Source organism: Canis lupus, chromosome 17, assembly GCF_011100685.1.
Source record: "Canis lupus familiaris isolate Mischka breed German Shepherd chromosome 17, alternate assembly UU_Cfam_GSD_1.0, whole genome shotgun sequence".
Classification (NCBI taxonomy): domain Eukaryota; kingdom Metazoa; phylum Chordata; class Mammalia; order Carnivora; family Canidae; genus Canis; species Canis lupus.
In genome coordinates, this window is record NC_049238.1 from 57,805,372 (window position 1) to 57,825,338 (window position 19,967).

Sequence of the window (19,967 nt, forward strand, 5' to 3'; positions counted from 1 at the left end):
AAGGAACCAATCAGAGGTGAGTTCTAGATCATCAAAGGAAATTGGAGAACCCTCCTGTTAATAGGTCGTCAAGATTTGCACCTGACAGAAGGGGTATTTGATGTGTGGTCCTCATTTTGTGTGCATATGCTCTTACCTGTAGCAACCTGTTTATTGCTTTTGGCCACACTCCTTTGGTTTTTGTTTGTTTGCCTACTTTTTTAAATTTTATTTTATTTTAAAGATTTTATTTATTTGTTCATGAGAGACACACAGAGAGAGGCAGAAACACAGGCAGAGGGAGAAGCAGTCTCCATGCAGGGAGCGTGACGTGGGATTCGATCCCGGGTCTCCAGGACCCACGCCCTGGGCTGAAGGCCGGGCTAAACCACTGACCGGGCAGCTCGCCTATTTTTTTTTTTTTTTAAGTAAACTCTATCCCCATTGTGGGGCTGAAACTCAGGATCCTGAGATCAAGAGTCAAATCCTCTACCGGCTGAGCCAGCTAGGTGTTCCTGCCCGTCCTTTGGGTTTTATCGTGCACATCAGCCACCAGAAACTGAAGTGCTCACTCACACACAGCCCTGCATTTGCTTTTGCGCAAGGCCACTATCACCTTGAAGTACTCCCATTCCCCATTTCCTGGAAGCTTCCAGGGGGCCGTTCTTCTCTTTTCCAAGAAACTGTTAACTGTCTACAGTTGGGCCTGAGAGGCTTGGGGAGGGTGACAGCCGAGTCCTGGCTTGGAGTCGGGTTACACCACTTGTGCCTGAGTTCACGCAGCATGTTCCTCTGTCAGGGATTCCGCAAATATCTCCCGGAGGTAAAAAAGGAAAGTGCGCTGCGCTCCAGCACCCAGAGCAGCGAGCCCGGTCCCAGGTCCCCGAGAAAGCCCCAGCCACCGGGATCATGTCGCCATAGCCTCAGCAGCGTCCCAGCGGCTCACTTGATGCCGCGCTGCAGCCGCACTATGTTCCTAGGGTGAGGGGGCGACTGGGCATGCTGCTCCCCATGGGCTGCCCATCATGTCTAATGGATATCGCACTCTGTCCCAGCATCTCAATGACCTGAAGAAGGAGAACTTCAGCCTCAAGCTGCGCATCTATTTCCTGGAGGAACGCATGCAGCAGAAGTATGAGGCCAGCCGGGAGGACATCTACAAGCGGGTGAGTGCAGGGGCCAGAGGCTGGTGGCCCACCCACTGGTCTCCAGGCCCTTCCACCCTGCCCTCCGGAGGTGCTGACTAGGGAGGGTGGCGGCTTCCACGCCAGGTGACCATGGACAAGCCCATCTCACCTCTCCTGTGTCTGACTTGTACCTTCCTCGTGTATAAAGACAGGGGGGGCTGGATTCAGTCCCAGGCTCTCAAACTCTGCTCTGGAACTGCTCAGAACGATCATGTTTAGGGACCGGTTTAAAATGTAGATTCCCTGCCTTTACCCCCAGGGATTCTGATTTAGTACTGCAAGGCACGGGGAGCTGGAAATTTTGCATTTTCTTAAAGTTTATTTTTTAGTAATGGGGCTGGATCTCAGGACTCCAGGAGGCACAGGTTCTTATGACTACTCCCGCCAGGCGCCTCCTGGAAATTTGCATTTTTAAAAGCCCCAGAGGGGAGTGTGAAGCAGGTAATTTCCAGAGCATAGGTTTCAGCTAGAGAAGGGCCCCCTCTAGCTCTGTTTCAGTGGAGGCAGAGAAGGAACAGATGGAGCAAAGGGCAGGGACTGAGCATGGTTCTGTTCCCTGAGAAATTCGTGTTTGGTTTTGAAGATGATTTTATGCAGTGTTTAAAGACCCAATCTTAGGCATTTTCAGGCTTTTAGAACTAGTTCACCTAAGAATGAAGAAAAGGGTGCTGATGGCAAGAGGGGTGGGGGGCGGGTAGCGCTTCTCTGAAAGAGAGAGCTGTCTTGGTTGATGGGTGAGTGATTGGGGTGGGGAAGGAAGACGGAAGGGTTTGGCTGAGGAAAGGGCGAGATGAGACAGCACCTTGGTAAGAGGACACAAAACTTTAGGATGAAGCTTCTTTCCTAACCGGTTACCACAGCATTCGTTTCCTCAGCCTTCTTAGTGTCTGGGCAAACTCTAAAGTGGCCCAAGTGAACTGGAGCTAGTAGTCTCTGATTTTTTTTTTTTTCAGAGCTTCTAAATCTCCAGCTGTTTACACCAGAAGACTATACAAATATTATCATTGTCTATGTGCCCTGTCCTGTCGAGAAGGTTGGGAAGCTTTTGTAGGCTGCTAGATAATAGGCTGGATCAGAGGAATAACTGGTGTCTTTGAAACCCATTTATTTGGTAAATTCAATTAATGTGGACAGCTAAATCTGGGAGGTTTAGCCCTGTTTTCTGTCTTTCCTGGATTGCCATGTTTTAACCTGAATCTTCCTGAAATTGGTCCAGACTCACTTATCTCTTCTGTGGCTATAGAGTGAGCAGGCCTGAATGGAATTGCTGGGGGTCAAGGTCAAGGATGAGAATTGGTAATGCAGAGAGATTGAGGGTGGGATGAATGGCAGTCTTTGCCTCAGGGTAGGAATAGTGAATAGATTTGTTCATTGTGCAGAGGGAGGAACATTTTTCGTTAACTGTCTCCAAAACAGGGCAGAAGGAAGGGGCAGTGTCTTAGATAATTTAAAGGAAAGGGGTTTTTTTTCCTTGCTTAAATCAGCTGCTTAAATCTTTTGGTCTCACCTTCTGCTCTGCACTGACTAACAAGAGTCCTCAGGAACATTTTGGGTGGGGTGTGGGAGGGTACAGTTACTCTCCTAGAGGAGTGTGGTTAAGAAGATTCTAGAGGGGTGGGGTGGAGTGTAGTCACAGGACATTGTCACATGCAGAGGTGCTAACCCTTTTATTAGCTCAGTATTGCCACTAAGCCCTATCTCTTCCTCGTACCAAGTAGTCAGGCACCTACTGATATCATATGATTTAAGGGATCTCAAAATACTGTGTCCCCTCCTTTCCCTTTTTTACCATCATACACTCATCTAGCTGTTATTCGGGAAGCGCTGAAGTTTTAAGTTAAAATGTTCTTCATATTTGGGAAGCAAAACACATAAAGCCATCATCAATCATTAATATCATAGTTGAAATTAGTTTATCACACTATATATATTTATAGAAACAAGGGCAGTTCTATTTTGATGGAAGGCTTCACCCCAGCTGGAGCCCTGGATAACCGGGGGACCTAGGCAAGTTAACATTTCTGAGTCTGTGACAGCCCCTGTAGAACTGGCACTAAGAATACTGCACAACTCCATAGGCACTGAAGATTATTTGTTGAGAGTATGAATAAATAGAAGCCATAAAAATTAAACAAGAAAACATAGCACCTTGTGAACTTCATAGCTTCATAAGTATATGAAGGGGAAGTAGTTATATACATTTACTGGTAGTAACGGTTATTATGAGTTTTAAAATGAGAAAGAGAAAAAATAAATAAATAAAATAAATAAAATGAGAAAGAGGTTTGGCTCTTTTATCCTCACCCTCAGATATTCCCATGAATATGCCTTACATTCCTTCTTGTTGGTCACACTGAGATTCCACAAAGTTAGGACAATGAATTAGAAGCAATGTGGGTAAAGAGACATGCAGGATGACATACAGTGCATCACACAGTAAGTCAGGTGGTTCAGATATGAATTTAGAGCCCTATTTTGTGACCAAACTTAGCTTGATATTTCTTTAGCAGTGGAAGGACACTTCTTTGGGATCCCTGGGTGGCGCAGCGGTTTGGCGCCTGCCTTTGGCCCAGGGCGCGATCCTGGAGACCCGGGATCGAATCCCACGTCGGGCTCCCGGTGCATGGAGCCTGCTTCTCCCTCTGCCTATGTCCCTGCCTCTCTCTCTCTCTCTGTGTGTGACTATCATAAATAAATAAAAATTTAAAAAAAAAAAAAAAAAGGAAGGACACTTCTTTAAATATAGTAAAAACATTAAACCATACCCAGCTGAGTCAGAATCCACACTAACTTGGGTGCTGGATGCACGGTTCTTTAAATAAACCCAATGTTCGTGAAACATATGTAATGTAAGTCTCCTGTGAATAGTAATTATTTTATCATTTTACATATTTTTGGTACAGCAGACTTGTTGAGATATTTTACTAAAAAGTGAAATATTACTGTCATAATGAGAGACAATCAAGCATTTCACCATGACAACTGTAGGCAAGGGAAATATGAGAAACTTCAGGAGAAAAAGACTTGTGGGAGCTTCAATCTTCCTGTCTCCATGTGGCAAATCCTCAGTTAGGTAGTTAAGTGAGGGAGAGACTAAAATAGATATAATCCTTAATTGTAATGGCAGCTACAAGGATGTTTAATTATATGAGAAGTTGTAAAAGAGAATTATGTGCAAAACTAGAGAAATCACCTTCAAAGCAAGTAAATTTAGCACAGGAGTTAAGGGTTTCTCTTTGAGCTCTTCAGAGAAGTCAGAAATAATCTTAAAACTCGTACTACTTATGGATTAATAAAATAGTATTAAATTATTCATAAAAATCAGTTCTGTGAGATGGAGGCTCTTCTGTTGAGTGTTATCCTTTAAACTTCAATTTCTGTAAGCAATTTTATTTTATTTTTCTTCTGTAAGCAATTTTTTTTTTTTTTATTTAGGATAGTCACAGAGAGAGAGAGAGAGAGAGAGAGAGAGAGAGAGAGAGACATAGGCAGAGGGAGAGGGAGAAGCAGACTCCATGCACCGAGAGCCCGATGTGGGATTTGATCCCGGGTCTGCCAGGATCGCGCCCTGGGCCGAAGGCAGGCGCTAAACCGCTGCACCACCCAGGGATCCCTCTGTAAGCAATTTTAAAAGAAACCACATGGGAAGAGGCTGCTTACCTTCAGCACAAATAAAATAGGGAATATTTAGGTACCACTGCCCCCTCTTGGTAGCAAATATTAATTGTAGGTTCAGCTTTTGTGGGAAGCCAGTTTTGAGGGTCTAAAGCAGGGAAAGGAGAAACCACTGCAGGGCTTATAGCTCCTGATTCTGGAGAAGTTAGGTGAGAAAATGCTGTAAGTGGTCCACAGCTGAATATGGCCCACTCTTGGGGAGACTGGCTTGTGAGCATTTCTGGACTGCAGCTGTTCTGGTGAATAATTGGGTGGCAACTTGGCTGACTTCCTGGTTGTTGTTGATTATCTAATCCTGCATCTTCTCATGATAGCTGAGTGTGCTGCCACTAGAAATATGCCCAACCCTGGAATTTATGAAATCCACTGCTGTGTGGTAAACATCCAGTCCCCATACAGCACACAAAACCATCAGCTGTGTTTTGCCCCATGATGACTACTTACATGTTAAACTTCTGTGAATTTATTATTACCCAAGGTTTTTTTTTTTTTAAAGATGTTTTTATTTTATTTTATTTATTTTATTTTAGAGAGAGCAAGTAGGTAGAAGTGCAGAGAGAGAGAATCTTTAAGCAGACTCCCCTGCTGACTGGGGAGTCCAATGTGGGGCTTGATCTCATGATTCATGAGATCACGACCTGAGCTGAAACCAACAGTTGGATACTTAACCAACTGACCCATGCAGGCGCCTCCCTAAGTTTTGTTTTAAAAAAAAAACTTAAGGTTTCCTTTTAAGAATGGAAATTTAGAATCTGACAGGGCCAGATCCAATAACAAAACCATCACTAAAAACTGAATGCTGTCATCCTGGACCAGGTAGAGTCAATGTTTAGATATGACATTATTGATATTAGAAGGTTAAAGTGGTTTTGGCCTTTAGACAGGAGTTGAAAGTTGTATTTCATTGTGTGTTGCCCTTACACTGCCTGACTTCCTTGAACCATGCTTTCTTACCTTTGAGATTGGATGGTATTTCTCCTGAGCAAACTTTGAAGCTTATACATAGCATAATTCTGTAACAGGTTTTTAAAATCATGATAAATGGCCTATTAACTTTGCTTGCCTCCTAAATTTTCATCATTTCTACTATTCTGTGATCACTGGGCATAGTAGTTAAGAGATGAACTCAGTAGACCTGAGACAGAATCTTGGTTCTATCACTTGCTACCTGCATTAATTTGGGAAAATACTATAATTTCTCTGAGCTGAAGTGGGCATTATAATAGTACCTATCTTATAGGATCTGAGGGAGGATTAAATGAGCCAATTAATTGAAATCAGTACAATGCCAATCATATAGTAAGCCCTGAAGAAATATTTGCCATTATTGTGACAAGTTGAAAGATGACAACATTATCCAGATAAGTCCAATTATTGGATAAGTCCAATCGATTTTTATGTTAAGTCAGTTTTTCTCCTCAGCAGTGGATTTGGAACCATTTGTCCCAATTCTCCTTTTTAGTTTGACCATAAATAAATAACATAATATAATCGAAGTGTCCCTATTGCAGCAAGTCTACTGTCATCCTCAAATACAAATGTTCCTTCAAAGAGAATAAATAAGAAAGGCTAGGTTTGTTAAATTTGTTTTTTAAAATAAAATATTTTATTTAATAATAGTACAAAGTCCTTTACTTTCACAAAAATTGACTATGATTGGTTGTAATTCAAAAATGTTTATCATCTTGATTTAATACTTTGTAATATATCTTGATCTGGTTCTTAATTCATTTTTTTAAAGATTTATTTATTGATTTTAGAGAGAGAGTGGGGGTAGGGGTGGGGGCAGAGGGAGAGGGAGAATCTCAACCAGACTCCACATTGAGCGCAGAGCCTAATGTGGGTAGGCCTCAATCTCATGACCCTGAGATCACAACCCAAGCCAAAACCAAGAGTTGGACGCTTAACTGACTGCACCACCCAGGACCCACTTATTTTTCTATTTTTTAAGAACTTTTTAAAAAATTGAGATATAGTTGACATATAACAGTATATTCATTTCAGATGTACAACATAATGATTTGATATATGCATATATTGCAACAATGATCACCACAATAAGTCTAGTTAACATCTATTACCACACATGGTTGCTAAAATATTTTTTTCTTGTGATGAGAGATTTTAAGATCTATTCTCTTTGTTAAATTTCTTTTTGGTTTACTGACTGATTTTCTTTAGTCCCAGCCTGAGTTTTTTCGGTTTTGGGCAATGTGATGAGTAACAGTCTACATGCAGCCTTACTGTGCTAAGCAGCCAAAAGTTCAGTGAAGTCCCAAGAAACTCCTTTGGGCTATACAATTTAGGAACTTTGAACCAATCTATTACAGCAAGACTAATATCTTTGAGGGATATCAAAATGTAGGTACACAACTTTTGGACTCAATCAGAAGACCTGAATTCTGAATCTATATAGTCCTTGCTACATGTCCTTGGCCATGCCCATAACTTCTTTGAGCCTTTGTTTCCTAAAATAGAGGCCTGAATTCCTGCCCTGCCCTCCTCCCCATATGCAAATATGTTTTAATGTGTTAGATGTTAAGTCAGTCTAACTACCATCCTGCACACCTGGAGACATATACTAGAACATGGATGCACCTTCTCAGGTTATTGCCTAAAGTGATCATGCAGTTGCTATTGTGCAGCGAATGGATTTCTTCCTATATTTAACAGAGTGGGCTCCTGTTTTCTTTTTATAGTTTAGTAAACCTTTAAAACCTTGTTTAGTTAGCTGCTAAGGCTTTTATCTCCCTCTATGTTTTATTTACATCAAGTCTAGGAAATGTGTATAATAGGGAAGGGAGAAATAGAAGTAAAGATAAGAGAAATCAGGATGACTTTGTTCAAACTACTCTTTATTTCATTATTTTTTGCTTTAAAGATTTTATTTATTTGAAAGTGAGAAAGAGAGAGCGAGAGCCAGCATGAGCAGAGAGAGAGGGAGAAGCAGATTCCCTGCTGAACAGGGACTTGATCTCAGGACCCTGGCATCATGACCCGAGCTTAAGGCACATACTTAACTAACTGAGCCACACAGGAACCTGGCCAAACTATTTTTAAATAGTTTTCTGGAGGGATGCCTGCGCGGCTCAGTGGTTGAGCATCTGCCTTTGGTTCAGGTTGTAATCCCAGGGTCCTGGGATTGAGTCCCGCATAGGGCTCATCTCAGGGAACCTGCTTCTCCCTCTGCCTATGTCTCTGCCTCTCTCTGTGTATCTCTCATGAATAAATAAATAAAATCTTTAAATAAACAAATAGTTCTCTGGAAGCCTGGTGTGAATATAGCCCATGTGTGCCCATGTCTATACACATTGTATGTATGATTCCTCATTCTCTGCATTCTGAGGTCCATGACGGCACTCTTATCTATTTCCTCTTCTTTTTGAGAGTAGAAGTAGGTAGAAAGTACAGAGACTTCATCATCAAATAGTTGTAACTGGCATTTGTGTTCTTAGTTTAAAAAATGTTTAATCTTCACAGCTATTAGGGTAACTGCTATAAAAACAAAACAAAGAAATAAACTGGAAATTGGCCAGGGTGTGGAAAACTGTAACACTGTGTATACCCAAGAAGCTCCTCTGGAAAATAGTATGATGATTCCTAAAAAAATGAAACAGAATTGTTATATGATCCAGCAAGTACACTTCTAGGTATAGACCTGAAAGAAGAGAAAGCAGGGACTCAACCAGATATTTTTTTCACCCATGTTCGTAGCAACGTTATTCACAATAGCCAAAGGGTAGCAGCAGCTTGAAATGTCCATTGACAGATGGACAGACAAAATGTGGTACACACATGCAATGGAATATTGTTCAGCCCAAAAAAGGAAGGAAATTCTGACACGTTACAACACGGATGAACTTTGAGGACATTATGCTAAGTAAAGTAAACCAGTTACAAAAGAACAGCTATTATATGGTTCCACTTACATGAGGTGCCTAGAGTAGTTCAATTCATAGAGACAAAGAGTAGAAAGTGATTGCCAGGGGCTGGGGGGAGGGTGTGGAAAGGGAGTTCTTGATTAATGGGTACAGTCAGTTGGGGAAGAAGTTCTGGAGATGGATAGTTGCACCATATGAATGTATTTAATGCCACTGGGTTGTATGCTTAAAAATGGTTAAAATGGTAAATTTTATATTGTTATATTTTACTACAATAAAAAAATTTTAAGCAACTTTCCCATAGCTGTTATAGTTACTTTAAAATATCATGGAAGCTTTGACCAAAAACAACTTGTTTTTTGGTTTTGCTTAATACAACTTTTCTCATTTTTAAATTTTATTTATTTATTTATTTATTTATTTATTTATTTATTTATTTATTTATTTAAGAGGAAGAGAGCACGCATACTTGAGAGAGGGGAGGGAGAGGAAGAGGGAAAGAATCCCAAGAGGACTCTGTGCTGAGAGCAGAGTCCCATGTGGGGCTTGATCTCAAGACCCGGAGATCACGTGAGCTGAAACCAAGAGTCTGATGCCCAACCAACTGAGCCATCCAGGTGCCCCGAATTTTCTCTCTCTCTCTCTCTTTAAAAAAAAAATTTTTTTTAAGATTTTATTTATTTATTTATTTATTTATTTATTTATTTATTTATTTACGAGAATATACAGAGAGAGAAAGAGGCAGAGACACAGGCAGAGGGAGAAGCAGGCTCCATGCAGGGAGCCTGACCTGGGACTCCATCCGGGTCTCCGGGATCAGGCCCCGGACTGAAGGCGGCGCTAAACCGCTGAGCCACCTGGGCTGCCCAACTTTTCTCATTTTTAAGAGCTTTTAATTAGAAGTCATAATACTTCTGGCCTGTTGGGAAAGAGAACATTTTTTCTTTGAATATTTAAGACTTTTTCTTCCAATCACTAGAAAATAAATCTGAAACTAAATTCTGGAGTCTAATTTAATTCTATTCCATTTCTAACTATCTTAACTATGTCTACAAAATTTATATTTCTGCATAAACTTAGAAAGTTACTTCCTCTTCCTATTGGTTATGTACATCTAAGTTTACACACTGATAGAAATAGCGTGATACAATTGAAAGAATAAACATTCTAAATTCCTATCTCAAATGTTTCCCTTGTTTGCATTATCACCTTGGCCATTCTTTTTTTTAATTTTTATTTATTTATGAAAGTCACAGAGAGAGAGAGAGAGAGAGAGAGAGAGAGAGAGGCAGAGACACAGGCAGAGGGAGAAGCAGGCTCCATGCACCGGGAGCCCGACGTGGGATTTGATCCCGGGTCTCCAGGATCGCGCCCTGGGCCAAAGGCAGGCGCTAAACCGCTGCGCCACCCAGGGTTCCCCCAACCTTGGCCATTCTTTTACTTATGTTTACACACATGCATTCATTCATTCATTCAAGCATCTATTGACTATCTACTATATGCCAGCAATTGTGCCAGTGAAAGATATCAAATAAATAAAAACAGCATAATAAAGGCTACCATAGGGGTACCTGGGTGGCTCTACTGGTTCAGTGTCTGCCTTTGGCTCAGGTCATGATCTCAGGGTCCTGGGATTGAGCCCACGTTAGGCCCCCAGCTCAGCAGGTAGTCTGTTTCTCCCTCACCCTCTGCCCTTCCCTCCTGCTCTTGTGCTCTCTCTTAAATAAATAAATAAATAAATAAATAAATAAATAAATAAATAAAAAAAACCTTTAAAAATAAAGTGTACCATAGAGGCATGTAAGATTGCTATAAGTCCTAAGAATGACAAAATCCACCAGGAAAGACTTCTAAGTGTATGAAGTTTGAATTGAATCTTAAAAAGACACAGCAATGAGGAAAAGCATTTTAGAAAGAAGGAACATCATATACAAGGGCACAAAGTCATGAAAAAGCATTTTGTGTTTTGAATATTCCAAGTCATTCTGTAGGGCTAGAACGTGGTATTAAGGGCTTCTGGCAGGATTAAGATGAGATTGTAAAGTTAAATCATGGAGAGTTTTGTATTTATCCATTTCCTCATTTTTTAAAAAGATTTTATTTATTTATTTATTTATTTATTTATTTATTTATTTATTTGATAGAGAGTGAGCAAGTGCATAAGTAAGGGGAGAAGGAGAGGGACAAGTAGACTCCCTGCTGAGCAGGGAGCCTAATGCAGGGCTAGATACCAGGACCTTGACATCATGACCTGAGCCAAAGGCAGATGCTTAACCTATTGAGCCACCAGGAGCCCCTACATTTGCTCATTAATCAACATTAATTGGGTGCCTACTATATTCTGAGTACTATGCTGGAACTTGAGGCTTCAAAGATGAGTAAAGGTCAAGTGATAAATAAGAGTGTGGTAAAAAGCGGTAAGAGAGATGTATACAAAGTATAAGGAATTGAAATGAAGCATCTCTAACCCAACTGAATAGAATACATAGATGGAAGGAAAATCTACAAAGGATTCTTTGAGGAAATGACGCCTAAGCTTTGTCTTCAAAGAAGAGTGATCATTAGTCAGTGGATGGTGAGCTGGAAAGAAAGGGTTTTTGCCAGAAGCAAATACCAAAGGCAAGAAATCACATAGTATGCATGGAGAATTATAAGTGGTTTTGTGTTGCTAAATTTAAGTGCTAGACACAGAATGAGGCTGAAGAGTATGTGGGACATAATTCTTTGTGTTGTTTTAAGACTAAGTTCTGAGGATGGTAAGGAGCCATTGATGGGCTTAAACATCAGGGAACGCAGTAGATCCTTCTGGTGGTTGAGGAAGATGGACTCAAGGAAGATAAGGCAGTAAGTCAGCAGGACAGACCAAATAAGAGATGTTGAGGGCCATGGGGAATAGGAATAGAGGGGAGGGAACTGATCTGTGAAATATGTGGGATGTAAAATATCTGTAGGACCTGGTGACGGGATGGGAAAATTGAGAAAGATATTAAGAAGATTGTCAGGTTCCTGACTAAAACAAGTCACTTTTTCTGGGCATCTGGTTATTTCTGTATAAAATGAGTGGGCTGAACTGGGATGGTCACTGACATCCCTCTCAGCACTGAATTTCATGGTGCTGAGCAGTCTCTTCGGGTACTCTCACCAACATAGATCTCCCAGTCTCTCAGCTCCTCTGATGCCTTTTCAGTAAAGGAGGTGCCAGCAGAGCTGAGATGGCTTTAACACTGCCAGCCAATGTCAGGGAAATCTAGTGCTGTTACCAGGTAGCTGGAGTTATAATTAGCCCAGTTGCTAGGGAAAAACTGAGATTCTGTAAGCATGGACTGCCAGAAACAGCTTTTCCCTACTTGATGAATTTGCTTGTTTGTGGGAACAAAGTGGATATGGATGAAGTGTTTTGAATGTGCTTTTGGAGAATTCCATTTTTGCCTAGAGTATATAGGATATGTTAAAAGCAAAAAAAATAGGTTTGAGCTGGGGCTCATTGACATCTTGTCTGTGGTAAGAAGAGTGGGCACAAATATATCGGGATGGCTGGAAAGAGGCTTATTTTCACCTGAATGGAGATAAACAAGAACACAGAATCACAGTTTGGAGTTAGGGAAGATCTTAGAGATAATTTATATAACCTCTTTTCTTTCTTTTTTGAATTATCATTTTATTAGAGAACCAAAAAATCCACTTATACTTTATAAAAATGATTTTTTCAATAAAAGCAAAATTAATAAATAGCCAATATACAGTATAATAGAGAAAGCTTATTAACATATAACATGCTAGAGAGCAGTTTTTCTTTATTTCTGTTTTTATTCCTTCCCCTAAGGCCCCCCAGGGCAGTTATTCAATTGCTACTATGGATGAGATACTGTAAGAAATTACAGAAAAATTGGAGAATTATAAGCATAAACTATTAACAAAACATTTTGTTGACAAGAATAATTTTTAATAGTAAAAATCATTCTATATTTAGAAACTAAAAGTAATTTGATTAATAAAAAAATTTTGGATACTGTGATTTGTCTCCCCAGATTGATTTATCTGTAAAATCAATGTAATTCCAATAATAATTTTTTAAATCAAGCATAATTAACATACAGTGTTATATTACTTTCAGGTGTAAAATGTAATGATTGATCTATGCATTTCTCAGTGTTTATCAAGATAAGTATACTCTTAATTTCCTTTATATATTTCACCCATCCCTCCACCCATCTCCTCTCTGGCAACCACATTTGTCCTCTGTATTTAAGAGTTGTTTAAAAAAAATTTAGTTTTTTCGGTCTTTTTTTCTTCGTTTGTTTCTTAAATTCCACATATAAGTGAAGTCATATGGTATTTGTTGTTCTCTGATTGATTTATTTCATGTAGCATTATCTTTTAGATCTATCCATTTGTTGCAAATGGCGAGATTTCATTCTTTTTTATGGCTGAGTAATATTCCAGTGTGTGTGTGTGTGTGTGTGTGTGTGTGTGTGTGTACACACTGCTTTTTATCTATTCATTTATAGATGGACACTTAGGCTGCTTCCATATTTTGGCTATTGTAAATAATGCTGCAATAAATAAACAGCATTTTTATTCCCTAAAATAAGTTTTATTTTTTAAATTATTTTATTTTATTTATTTTATTTCGGGCAGCCCTGGTGGCACAGCGGTTTAGCGCCACCTGCAGCCCAGGGCGTGATCCTGGAGACCTTGGATCAAGTCCCACGTTGGGCTCCCTGCATGGAGCCTGTGTCTCCCTCTGCCTGTGTCTCTGCCTCTCTCTCTCTCTGCATCTCTATGAATAAATAAATAAAAAATCTTAAAAAAAATAAATCTTATTTATTTATTTCCAAAATTTATTTTTGAGATATGGAAATTGAGGCTCAGAATAGTAAAGTCACTTGCCTATGGTCACAGAAGAAACTACTAATGAAGTTCAGACTAGAATCCAGGAAGCCTTGCTACCTGTCCGGGCATTTGCAGTGACTTCCTTGGTTTTCAACATAATTCAAGGGATTTATATACTTGTCAAAAATTTAGACTTTCTTCCTCTTTGCACTACTGGGCTAAAACAGACTGTTACACAGCAGAAACTGGAGCAATTCACAAACAAGTGATTCTGTACTCTGTGTGTACGGCCAAAAGAAAATATTTATTCCCTCAGCCTATATAACTCTTCCCCAGGAGTTTCATTTGTGTTTCCAAAGGCCATTATGAACTTTTTTGTTTTGTTTTGTTTTGTTTTGTTTGCTCTGCTTCCTCCTTTTGGCCTTTGCTCATGTAAGCAAGTTCAACTTCACAGAGAAATGGGGCTCTGTTATACATGGAGAAGGTGCACGGTGGAGGCTGATGCAGACTGGAAAGGAGCCCGCCCTATCATGTTAAATAGCAGCTAATCCACCCACACACCAAAAGGCAGTGCTCCCACACTTGGTACATGCCGTTCCGTGGAAAGCCAGTAATAGTCAGGTGGCTTTTTGCCAAGTAGCTTTAGACCAGACTTTGAGCTACACAGGGCAGTTACCATCTCTGTTATTTGGAAACTTGGCTTGGAGAGGTTGGGACAAATGAAAGACACTGGCTGCCTTGTAATGCCAGCTTTTCATCTCCCAACCTCATACAAGGCCCTGCTGCCATGAAGGGCAGGAAGCCATCTCTACACACACAGTGCTTTAGAAAGCCTGCATGGAGGCTTGATGGGGAAGCCCTCCTCTAAGCCCCTGGGTAAGTGGAAGGGCCAAAAATAAGTGAATCCTTCTAGGGCACTTTTTTGATGGGTTTCAGAGCTTCTCTGAAGCTACCCCTCTCAGGGTTATACCAGCAGGCCTCCCTATCCAGATTCTCTCTAGTCTAGTGAGTAAATACTAAATATAAACACAAACCTCGTCCTGCCCATCTACTACAACTCAGTTGAGGACAAGGTGTGTTGCTGTCACTCCACCCCAGAGTCAGGAACTTCTGTGTCCAGAGCTGGACCCTAGGGTCTTCCTATACAGAAATCAAATGAGGATAGTGGACCTCAGGAGCTCAGAAGTGCAGATCTCTTAAAGGTGGGGAGCAGTCTCCATTCTAAGTCTTCTTTCTCGCCCATCCCTTCCAGGCTGTGGGATTGTAGAGAAGCCCAGCTTGCCCAGAAGCCCAGCTTGCCTTTACAGCCCCAGACAACCCAGGCAGAGTCAGGATAGCAGTAACTGGGGTGAGAGCAGAGGGGTTCCTTCAGCTACAGAAAGGTTGATTTTGCGGGGGCCATATAGGGGAGCTGGTCTGAATCGCTACAGTTAGAGGGCGGTAATATCGATTGAACTGGAACTCCACCTGAGGCTTTCTACCCTCACTTGGCCCTCAACTACTGACTTCCTACTTTCTCTCTCTCCTCTTTTCAAAATCTGTTTCCCCTTCTTCTTCAAGGTATCAGAGTATGTCACCAATGCCTAAGGGTCTTAATAGAAGATGGAGAAATCGAAGTGGTCATGAGAAAAACAACCTGTGGACTCCTCCACTATTTCTAGGTTACTTATCTCCAGGAGAGTTTCTCTTCCCAGGTTTTGTCCCGCCTCTGGTGTCAATGTTTCCCCCAAATTTAGGCTCTTTCTGTCCTTCTTTGTCCCCTATCCTCTATCCCCTTCCCTTAAACTCATACATACACATGGAAAATAAATGCTAAGTGCTTCCCATTTAAACCCAAGGGAGGAAGAAGATGTCCATTTAGTGTTTACCACATGCCAGGCACCATTCTCTGCATTTTACACATATTTTAATCTCAACCATATTATAGCTCTAGGAAGTTGGTGTCTTGTCCCCATTTTTCACAGAACCAGATTAGCCTCTGGGAGTATACCTGGTATCCCAGCAGCTACATGGCCTGATTCTTCAGTTAATAAGCAACACATTGGCACATTCTTCAGAATTTAAAGTTAGTCGCTCTTTCAAATGCAAATGATGCCTTTTAGTGAATAACTCTACATTGTATTAAGGACTGACCAAAGAGAAAAGGAGCTGTAGTAAAATGATATCTATTTTCATAGTGGCTTTCACCAAGATTGTGGCAGGAAGAGGTAGCATTGTCTCACTGGTATATCTACACTAAAAGGTGGCATTGACCTCATTTTTGTTTGTGAAACAGGTGCAAATTGCTATGTGGAATGTAATAGAAACCAGGCTGTCCTTATCCCTGTACACTGTCCTGTCAGACTTGTGCTGACTCTGATATGGGACTCCGGGAGTTCAGAGGAAATTACGAAAATGAGCCTTATAAGAAAAAGACAATGGAATTGGAATTTTTAATTTGGGGAAGAACAGACTCAGAGATAAGCTAACAGTAGATTTGAGATGTGTCAGTATGTGACATTATGGTGATTAGTTGTGCTCTGTTTCTTCTGACAATTAGAATAGGTTGATCCTAGTTGAAACCTAAGCATTTAGGGCTCATTCATTTAAAGCTATTTATTGAACACATGCACTATGTTCCAGATGCTATTGGAGGTGATTGGAATATGTATCAATGAGCAGAACAGACTATCATTCCTACCCTCATGGAATTTGTATTCTGGCATGAGAAGCCAGACAATGAACAGTAAATATTATAAATAAATAAAATATGTACAATATTAGAAAGTAATAAGCTCTCTTGGGGGAAGAAAATAAAAAGGTAGAACAGGGTAAAGGGGTCAAAAAGTGTGAGAGCAGAGAGCAGATTACAGTATTAAAAAGTGGTGGTGGGGAGTGTCTTGGTGGCTCAGTCAATTAAGCGTCTGGCTTTGGCTCAGGTCATGATCCCGAGGTCCTGGAATCAAAGGCCAAGTCTGGCTCCCTGCTCAGTGGGAAGTCTGCTTCTCCCTCTCTCACCCCCCACTAGCGCTCTCCCTCTCTCAAAAAAAAAAAAAAAAAAAAAAAAAAGTAGTCAAAGGAAGCCATTTTTAGAAAGTGATTTTAAAAACAATACAAAAAACACATACATTTTTATCATCTCATCGTTTTATGTGTGTCAGCAGTAAAGGCAGGACTTCACTGAGTTCTGTGCTCAGTTTTACTAGGCTACAACCAAGATATTGGCAAGGCCAAGTTCTCATCTAAAGGCTTGACTAGGGAAGAATCAGCTTTCTGAAGTCATTTGGGTTCTTAGCAGAATTCATTTCCTTGTGGTGATAGGACTAAGGGTCCTGGATTCTTGCTGGGTGTTAGCTAGAGCCAGCTCACAGTTCCTTGAAGCCACCTCTATTCCTTGCCATGTGGCCACTTCTTTCATCAAGTCAACAGGCTCTAGAGCAAGTCTGCTAGCAAAACGGAGTCTTAAAACTTAACATTGTCATAGGAGTGACATTCTGTCACCTTTGACATGTTTTATTGGTTAGAAGCAAATAACACATCTTGCTCATACTCAAGGGGAAGAGATTATGCAAAGGTGTGAATACCAGGAGGCAGGAATCCTAGGGAACCATGTTAGTCTTTCCAATCACCCCACTTATTTTGCAGAGAGAAGATGAAAAAGGAAGCAAATAAACATATTAGTGGCCAACAGAGGAAGATTTGTTACTGTGTTTTACCCTCACAACATTTATAGTTCTCAAGGCTGACCTGAAGCAATGAAGGCATCCCAGATTCGTGGTCTCTGCTGAGCTCTTTGCTTACCTTTTTGTACTTGGCTGTTTGCACTGCCACTCTTATCATTTCTGTTTTTCTTTGATCTTTTGTTTAAATCAATTGTGTAAAGTGTATAGTTTGGTGAATTTGAACAAATGTATATATCCATGCCGCAATCACATCACAGTTGAGATGTAAAACATTTCCATCACCCCAAAAAGTTGTTTTATGTCCCATTGCTGCCAATCCCCTGCAGGAAGCTATCGATCTACTTTCTGTCTATAGCTTAGTTTTGCTATTTTAGAATTTCATGTAAATGGAATAGTACGGTGTAGATTCTGGTATTGGACTTACGGTTTTGAGGTTTATCCATGTTGTTATGTCAATAGCTCATCTCTTTTTATTGGTGAGTAGTATTCCATTGTATGAATAGAATGCAATTTGTTTATCCATTCACCTGTTATTGAATGTATGTGTTGTGTCCAGTGATAGGCTATTATGAATTAAGGTGCTATGAAATTTCATGTCCAAGTTTTGTTTTATTTCTCCTGGGTGAATACCCAGTAGTGGAAATGTTAGGTCACGTAAGTCAGGTCAATTGTGGCCTAAGCAGATGGAAGGATGGAGTTGCCATAATTGAAATATAGGGAAGGCTATGTATAGAGCAGGTTTGAGGGTGGAGAGTGGGAATTAATTTGGGACATTTTGTGTTTGAGATATTTGTTGAACATTTCCAGTGGCAATATCAAGTAAGCAGTTGAGCATATAAGTCTGGAGTTCTGGATAAAGGGTTGTGCTGGAGATATAGGTATTGGAGGAATCAGCATATAGTTGGTATTTAAAGCCATGAAACTGGATGAGATCACCAAGGGAGTCTGATCTAACAAGGGGGAGGATAAAAAGACCAAAGGTCCAAAGCCCTGGGTCACTCTAACATTGACACTTGAGACAAAGGAAGGAGAACCAACAAAGGAGAAAGAGAAGGTACAACCGGTGAAATGGTATGAAAACCAGGTGAGTTTGGAGTTGTGGAAGCCAAATAAAGGAAGTGTGTAGTGGAAGAGGGAGGGAGCAACCTTATGAAATGCTGATGGTAGTCAAGTAATATGACGACTGAGAATTAACCTTTGGATTTAACAACATGAATGCCCCCCTGTGATCTTGATCATAAAGTCATTTTGGTGGACAAGTGGAGGCAAAAGCCTGATTGCATTAGTTTTTTTTTTTTTTTATTGCATTAGTTTTAAAAAAAAAGAACAGGAGGAGCCGAGTCAGTGAGTACTACTGAGTATGTTGAGGACCTTTGTTGCAAAGGAGAGCAAAGAAACAGGACAGTAACTAGTAACAGTGTGGGGTCCATAGAAGATTTTTTAAAAGATAGATAAATAATAGCCACTTATATACCAACAGAATTGTCCAGTAGAAAGTGAAATATTGGTAGAGGAGAGAGGAGAGACTTTCTGGATAGAATTTTTATTAGTAGATAGAATGAGACTTAATGCGTAGGTAGGAGGTTTGGCTTTAGACAGGAGTATGAACAGTTGATCTGTGATCACAAGTGCAAAGACAAATGGGAGCACAGATGCTGATGGATGGCTAGATGTGATGGTAAGTGATTGTCAGAGTTTTCTTCCAGTTTTTTCAGTATCCTTCATGAAATAGGAAGCAAGCTTGATGCTCACACTATGTATTTGCAAATATGTTCCTAGTGACTCACTCCCCCTCATGTGTGCTCATTCTTGCTGACACATCCTTGTTCACACCTGGAACACCTGTATCCTTTTTTCTCTGCTTCTCCAAACTCTACTCAGGTTTCAGAGTCCAACTCAGATTGCATCTGCTTGGGTGGGCCATTCCTCATCACTACTGCCTGAAATCATCTTTCACTTGCTCTACTGTTCCAGCAATTACAGTTCAGATGTATTATTTGGCACCTGTTATTTAATCCCTGGCTGGCAATTATCTTTCCTTGCATATATTTCTTATCTCCTTCTAAATTATAAACACTTGGATCTCAAACTCCTCTATAGCTTCAACATAATCTTCACTAGTATTGAATCCATAATAGAAACTTAGAAAGTTTGCTGATTGATTGCAAATGCTGGAAATTGCAGGTGAGGCTGATCTGTACAGAAAAGGTAGAAAGGGGACTGTCTTTGCTATTTCCTCCACCTGAGAGATCCAAAAGCTGGTATTCCAGGTAAACCTCCTAGAACTGAGCAGTCTCTCCGAGGGTTGGCAGAAGTAGAAAGCCAACAAATTGAGAAAAGAAAGTGTAAGATGAGGAAATTATTGATGGTGAGAATTGTTTGGGTTATATTTTTAAATTGAACATCTTTTCATTTGATAAATATATAATCATCTTCTGTGTTTATGGGCACTGTGCTAGTGATGAGGACACAATGGTGAGAAGACAGAGGGGGCCTGCCTTCCTGACACTTGGATTTTACTGTCGACATAGTTTGGTTAATACTGTGATCTTTTTTTTTTTTTTAAGGTTTTATATATTTACTTGAGAGAGAGAGGTAAGTTAGACTCAAGAGCTCCAGTAGTGGGAGGTACAAGTAGGGGGCACAGGGAGAAGGGGAGGGAGAATCAGTCTCCCCACTGAGCAGGGAGCCCAACATAGGGCTCAATCCCAGGACCCTGGGATCATGACCCGAGCCAAAAGCAGAAACTT

General features: G+C 40.5%; 1 protein-coding gene across 17 annotated transcripts in view; it reads left to right on the forward strand.

The window, feature by feature from the left end:
• The window catches only part of PDE4DIPP2 (phosphodiesterase 4D interacting protein), a 224,251-nt gene that overhangs the window by 82,615 nt on the left and 121,669 nt on the right, over positions 1-19,967 (forward strand). For 14 of the 17 annotated variants that reach the window (XR_005372682.1, XM_038561938.1, XM_038561936.1 and 11 more), the window contains exon 4: positions 1,035-1,145. Coding sequence is in view for 16 of the 17 variants with exons in the window: in XM_038561938.1 (XP_038417866.1) it covers positions 1,035-1,145 (111 nt within the window). In the remaining variant the exon portion in view is untranslated. Of the gene's footprint in view, positions 1-748; positions 1,146-19,967 lie in introns of those variants that run through there. The other 3 variants (XM_038561948.1, XM_038561951.1, XM_038561949.1) reach the window with 2 other exon arrangements.